Source organism: Alosa sapidissima, chromosome 11 (genome assembly GCF_018492685.1).
Source record: "Alosa sapidissima isolate fAloSap1 chromosome 11, fAloSap1.pri, whole genome shotgun sequence".
NCBI classification, from domain to species: domain Eukaryota; kingdom Metazoa; phylum Chordata; class Actinopteri; order Clupeiformes; family Clupeidae; genus Alosa; species Alosa sapidissima.
In genome coordinates, this window is record NC_055967.1 from 35,670,777 (window position 1) to 35,677,509 (window position 6,733).

A 6,733-nucleotide genomic window follows, 5' to 3' on the forward strand; every position below is an offset into this window, starting at 1 on the left:
ATTATGGTGGGCACCAGCCTTCAACTTCTCTGGCTTTGCGTGCTGCCCTGAGTGTGCTTGTTTTTCTGAGATGGCACCTAAACACTCCACCGACAGATGTTCCTAATTCGCCCCGTTCTCTCTCATCCCGTGTCTGATGGAAAAGGATCTTTTGTCACATCCCCCCTAATTGGTAGCAGAAAACTGACTTTGATGGAGAGAGTGTGAGGAGATGCCTCCAGCCTTTGCGAGCTACTCTAGTTGGAGGGGGGGGGGGGGGGCACCTTTCCCAGACGCTTCCTGCTTTTAATCTGCCCTCTCATTGTCGTGGCATTGCCTGACCGCAAATGAGCAGAATGTATGACCAAGCCCCAGAGACAATAGCTTTGCGTGACCATGATGGGTGGGAGGGATTAATCAATGACTTTGTGTGAGTCTCTCAGAAGGAGCGATGACGAGGCCCAGGCGAGGCAGAGCGCCAGGAAAGAAGAGGCACTGGAAAAAGGCCTTGCCAAGAAAATGTAACATTTCATGCAACAAATACAAGGCACATTCTTCACTGGAGTCTCCCGTGAGGTTGAGGAATTCATGTTATACGAACACAGACGTGGTTTGTGTTGTCCCTCAAGCCTAGAGGCGGCGTGCTTGTAGTTTCTTTTTTTTTTTTTTGCCTTATTTGCGCTCGGATTTATTATGCATTCAAAAGATGAAATGGTAACTTAAACAACACGGGTGAGCTACTTGTGGCAGAGGTTTGGACAAATACCCAGCTAGGCTTAGATGCTGGCTATGCCCTCACGTTGCTGTGGACATTACTCCAAATGGCTCCAAGGACTGTGGTAGTCCCACCATTGCATGTCTTATTTCTAAGATGATACACTTCTTTTCATCGCATTACTCCACACTGATTGGTGCTCCACATTTGGAATCCTCATTTTTTTATGTCATTCAGATGGCATATTTCTTTGGTTAATAAACCATGATCCCACACCTCTGAATGATCCAGCTGTAAACAGTCAATGGTCATCTGTTGGTTATGTCTGCACAATATCTAATGGATTAAATAGCTGAATGATCCACTTTCAGCTCGACTGTAATGCGTATGGTTATGCAAGATTTATATTTATTTTTCCTGCCCATTGATGTGGTCTTCGGGAAGGTAGGGGGAATTACAGGGTAGAATATTACCAGTAAGTCCATTTTTTCCCCCCAGATTTTGACATGTTGCTGGCCCCGGGGGCCATTTTAGAATTTTAGATATGCTCCGTTTTGGTTCAGTTCATACAAAACTGTCATTCCTTGCTCATTGAGAATGCTAATGTTGAACATTCCCTTGCCAAGGCGCCAAACAAAAGCCTTCCCTACTGTGCCTGCTTTCCTGGGCTCTCCTCCACAAGATTATGTTTTTCAAAAAGAAAACTTTCACCAGCAGAAGAGAAGGCTACTGTTAGGCTATCATAAAGTACTCAGAAATAAATGCACTAGATATTAATGGGAAAGGATCTATCATTGCCTCCATTTGTTCTTAATAGATCGCATTTGAACAAAGGCGGCTCCAGGACCAGACCAGAGGACCAGACATCTTTGGTTATTCATTGTTCCATCTAATATCCAATTCAAATAAATACAACTCCTCTTGGGCACGCATTCCCAACGTAACAACAAGGACATAAAACATAACCCCCCCCCCCCCCCCCCCCCCCAAACCAAGTATCCATTACATCAGCAAAACTTTTTATAAAGACGTTACTGCTGAAATGTTGACTGGTCTGGGCAGATCCAACTAAAATACTATACATATACCCACCATCTTAGTTTTTGATGTATTTAAAAAGATATATGACATAAGTATATTTAGAGCCAAGTAATTTTCTCGTCTTCATAAAATACATTAAGGAGTTATACAAAAGGCCTGTTATGGGTCATGAATAGGTTTTCCAAGTGTCTCCTTTGGAGAGTGCATTGCTGGAACCATATTTGTAATTACTTCAATGATGACTATTAAAATGTCCTAATGTTTTTGCTAAGAAATACTATAAATAAGCCAAACCCCATTATATTGTTAGCATGTGAAGAAATCCATTGCTGCAGTAAGTATATGGAAACTGTTTGTGCTCTGCCACTCTGTATTAAACAGAAGGCTCTTTAAACTGAAGATAGTCACTCTCGGATGTTTTGGCAATAGACAGGTTTTACTCATCTGAGCTCTTTAACAGGATATGAGGATATGTACAGGATATGAAATTAATCAATTACATTTCTGTTAAATTCAACCAAGATTCATTCAAATTCATTTTGATGATTTTGACTCTGTAAGGTTGTCAGCAACCACAACCACGAAATTCTACTGAAGTTGCAGTAACCTTTAAATCAGATCTTAATCTTACATAAAACTTGTCAAACATCTGTGGCTCTTCTGATCGTCAGGATCTGTTCCCCAGTCTGCTAGCCATTTTTTGTCACGCTCAACTGTAAATATATTAACTGACCTGAGACATGAGAATGCCATATGGTGCAACAAATGCATGTATTGTACTGCGGTGCATAGATGGATGGCTGTAAGTGCGTAAGCACCTTTTTAACACACCTGGCTGTCTTCCCTCAGGTTCTGGAGGAGCGGATGAAGCTGGAGTGTAAGTGCCACGGAGTGTCGGGCTCATGCACCACCAAGACCTGCTGGACCACGCTGCCCAAGTTCCGCGAGATCGGCTACATCCTGAAGGACAAGTACAACAAAGCGGTCCACGTGGAGGTGGTCCGTGCCAGCCGGCTGCGACAGCCCACCTTCCTCAAGGTGAAGAAGTCCCAGAGCTACCGCAAGCCCATCGAGACCGACCTGGTCTACATCGAGCGCTCGCCCAACTACTGCGAGAAGGACGCCAAGACGGGCAGCGTGGGCACCCAGGGGCGCCTGTGCAACCGCACCTCGCCGCACACGGACGGCTGTGACCTCATGTGCTGCGGCCGAGGGTACAACACGCACCAGTACACCAAAGTGTGGCAGTGCAACTGCAAGTTCCAGTGGTGCTGCTTTGTCAAGTGCAACACGTGCAGTGAGAGGACGGAGGTGTTCACCTGTAAATAAGGGACAGGGGGAGACGCAGCTCACACGGAGGGAGAAGGGGGGGAAGATTGGACAGACAGCTTAGGGGAAACCCAGAATGAGAGAAAGCGAGAGGGAGTGGGTGTGAAAGAGGAGAGAGAGAGAGAGAGAGCAAGAAAGAATGAAAGAGTGAGAGATGGTTTTGGACCAGTGGAGTGGGAATAGAATGGAAATTACAATATCAGCTCTTCATGGCATCATTTTGCACAGCAGAATCTATATTTGCTTTAACACAAAGTAAAGGCTAAATATCACTAGGTACAACCCCAGCTCTTGATTGAGTTAAGAATATTGGGTGCTCATGCACTGATGTATCCACACTGACTGGAAGTTCTGACTGCAGGATACAAATCATGCCCTGGCTGGGGACTGTGCATTGCACTCTGGGATTTGTAGTTCTTTATTCCAAGGGATGCATACTGAGAACAAGACCGAGTGACTCGTGGGACGTGGAAAGTGACGGGAATTGCTCTGAGCAAAAAAGGGTTTCAAATGTTCTGTTCACAGCTTTTGAGTCTCAAACTCTTGGGTTTCAAGAAAGGGGACAGCAGAGATGAAAGTACGATGGCAAAAAAACTGGCAACTTGACTGTGCCAAAATGAAGAACGCTTTGGTAGTGCAGTGTCCACGGGAGCACTGGAAGCTGAAATGGGGAGGTTTCTACCGTAAGCCTTCTACTGCCAACTGGAAAATGGTGGAGTATGTTAGTCGTCCAGTCACACTGGAACTGTCTGTTTGAACACTGAAAATAAATTGTTTATTTATGTAATAGTATCTTAAAACAAAGCACTAACGGGTAGAAATGTCTTATTTTGTACTAAGTGTAAAAGAGAGAAAAAAACGTTTTTAGAAACTCTGACTGAAGGTGCGTGTCTTTTAGAAAAAAAAAACCTCCCACCATTTCCCAACCAAAAAGCCCTTGATTTCCAAAATGTTTTCAGTGGTTTCACTTCTGGTGTGTGTTGACTTCAGAAATCAACTCATAGAACAGTATATTTCTCAATCAAATGGGTTCTATTTTTCTCTAGCATAGCTTTTGTTTGCAGTCAGATATGCACTATGATTCCTGTTCCCGGTTATTATGCATTTCCAGACATAGACAAGAAGACAACTTTCTTAAGCTGCAAAAAAAAAATCCTCAAAAAACAAACAAAAAAAAGAAACCCTTCCTCGATTCATTAAACGTGACATTAATATGTTGCTGGATATGTTGTCGAGTGCTGCACTGATATTTTTTCTATTCAGATACAACTCAAATGAAACTAAATAAATATCAATTTGTCTGAGTTCTGATATTTATTTGAGAGGCTAATCCTGCAGAAGATTCATGAATCAGAGAAGGGAGTCCACAACTCCACAATATGTCCACAACCTTCAGAAAAGAATCTCACCACCATCATCATTGAAATGCCAACTGCTGCTCTCTTGCAACATATTTACAGTGCATTTCAGTAAACTCTTCACAGAACATCTCAAAGAATCTATTTGTCCATAGATTTAATGTCAAACTGTTATATAGAACACATCAAAATGTATAACTAAAGGAGTTTTGATATGTGAAGATGTACTTACATTTATTCACAGTTAGAGAAACAAGTATTTTTCTGGCCTTTCTGTTGACATTTAACATAATTTGTGATAAATATATGGAATGATCGTTCACTTTATTTTACTTTTACAGAGTTAAATTTAGGCCTGCCTATGTCCTATTTTGGGACTTGTCTTTTTTCAACAATGGTATATTGTATTTACCAGGAACAACTTATAGCTGGGCTACACCGGGAGAGCAACTGGGTCCGTTTACAGAGTGTGTGTTGCAACAATTAGCTTCCACTATCGTCAGTGGAACTGGCTGCTGCGCACATCCCAAGAAAATTAGACCAGTCTTCTACTACTATTTTATGCTCTGTGAACGGAACACTTCAGTTAGGAGCACGGTGTAGTCCTGCTGTTAGATACGTGAGTTGTGTAAGTTTCAGCATGTTAATGTGAATTTTCTGTATAGATAGTCAATTATGAACAGTCATTTTAGACTATAGGAGACTTTATTTAGTTTGTCCAGGTGTATTCTCTCTGGCCAAGTCAAAGCTAACAGATAAGGCATTAAAAGTCATTGATGCTTGTTAATATAAAGATGTGTGTATATACCTGACAGAATTACAATACAAAAGGAAAGGATAGTAGGCTCACTTGGCATTGCTTCACCAGGTGGTGAAATTAACAAAAACACTTTGAACACACGCTCTGCTCCATAACCATAACAACAGTGAGTCAAACAAGGACAAAACATACCGCCACCTTCCAGCAAATGACAAATGCTAAAAAGGCAGCTCATTAAATGTACATTTCACATTGTGTCAAGTCACATTACATATGGATGGATATGGATAGATTCCATGCTTCTAAAGAGCAAGATGAAGCCGTGGCATATTAGCCCTGTCAAAGCCCAGATTTGGGGTTGCTTGCAGAAGTGGAGCACAGTTAAAATGTCTGGCCATTGTGTGCATCACATTTGAGCCAGCGAGGGCAAGGGAAAAAAACGTCCCTTATTCAGAAGTTCCAACCACCCTTAATATGTCTATTGGCGATGTGGAGAAAACATAAATCATTAAATATCATAACCAAATAAATCCAACAGCCTGCTGACTTTGACATTATTTTGTACACAGCACATGTTCATAATAACCCGTGGTTAGCATCCTTGATTATGGCACGCACGCAACAAAGGGAAATTATCTGACTGAAAAAAAAAAACTCAATCATGCAGGGAAAATAAGGAAAACAATCTCCCTGGTTCCAACATCTTTTTTATGATATGGTCCTCTTTGCTGTAGCTGTCCTTCCTCCTTTTCAGCGTGCTGCCTGGAGCAAGATTTAGGTTGACTTTGCTGGACAGCCCTGTGCGCCTGAACATAAACTGCTTTTCAGAGCTGGTTCACTGGGAAGCGCTCCTCTTGCTTTGCTTCTCTGCTCTGCTGTGATCGCTTTGACTGGGTGGAAAGCTGAGGCCGCTGTGGGACCATTAGGAATGACTGTCACAGCCATGTTTTCATCCACCTGCAGTGGAGTTGAGAAGCTCCGGATTCCAATGGCTGGCTGTGATCGAGGTGAAGCAGGAGACAGCCTGTGTGGATCTGTTGTGTTTTTACCCAAAGAACAGGGGGGGAGGATGCAGTTCTACTGAAAGCATTTCTCCAATAGTCCAGGTGGCAGAGCCCTGTGGAATTGTGATGTTAATAAGAGAATGAATTTAATGGTAAATGTCTTTGAGTCCCTATTATATTATACAAATTTGATATGTAAAATCTAAATGATTTGTATTTTTGAAAGACAGGTACCTGTATTGGAAATAGCCTACTTTTGAAATGGTATCTGTACGAGCTGTAACACAATATATATGACTGAGATTTTGGATCCGGGGCTATAACAGTAATCAAATAATATAGTTTATTGTAATAGAGTAGAGTAGAGTAAATTAAAATATAATAAAGTTACTGACTTTATTGGTAAAAAAAATGCTTTCCCTAGACTTTAGGGGGAAATATGACATGCAGAGTTATAGTTTATGTCTCAAGAGTCAGCCCCTGAATAAATCTGGTTGAAGTATGGCATAAAATTGTGTTGTTAGGACACTGAAAACGGTTTCCCTCA

General features: G+C 41.9%; 1 protein-coding gene across 2 annotated transcripts in view; it reads left to right on the forward strand.

Moving 5' to 3' along the window:
- Positions 1 to 3,938, forward strand: part of wnt7bb (wingless-type MMTV integration site family, member 7Bb) — a 29,055-nt gene extending 25,117 nt beyond the window's left edge. For both annotated transcript variants that reach the window (XM_042109308.1, XM_042109307.1), the window contains exon 4: positions 2,585 to 3,938. In XM_042109308.1, coding sequence (XP_041965242.1) covers positions 2,585 to 3,064 — 480 coding nt within the window. In that variant the 3' untranslated portion in view covers positions 3,065 to 3,938. The remainder of the gene's footprint in view (positions 1 to 2,584) is intronic.
- The last annotated feature ends 2,795 nt before the right edge of the window (positions 3,939 to 6,733 follow it).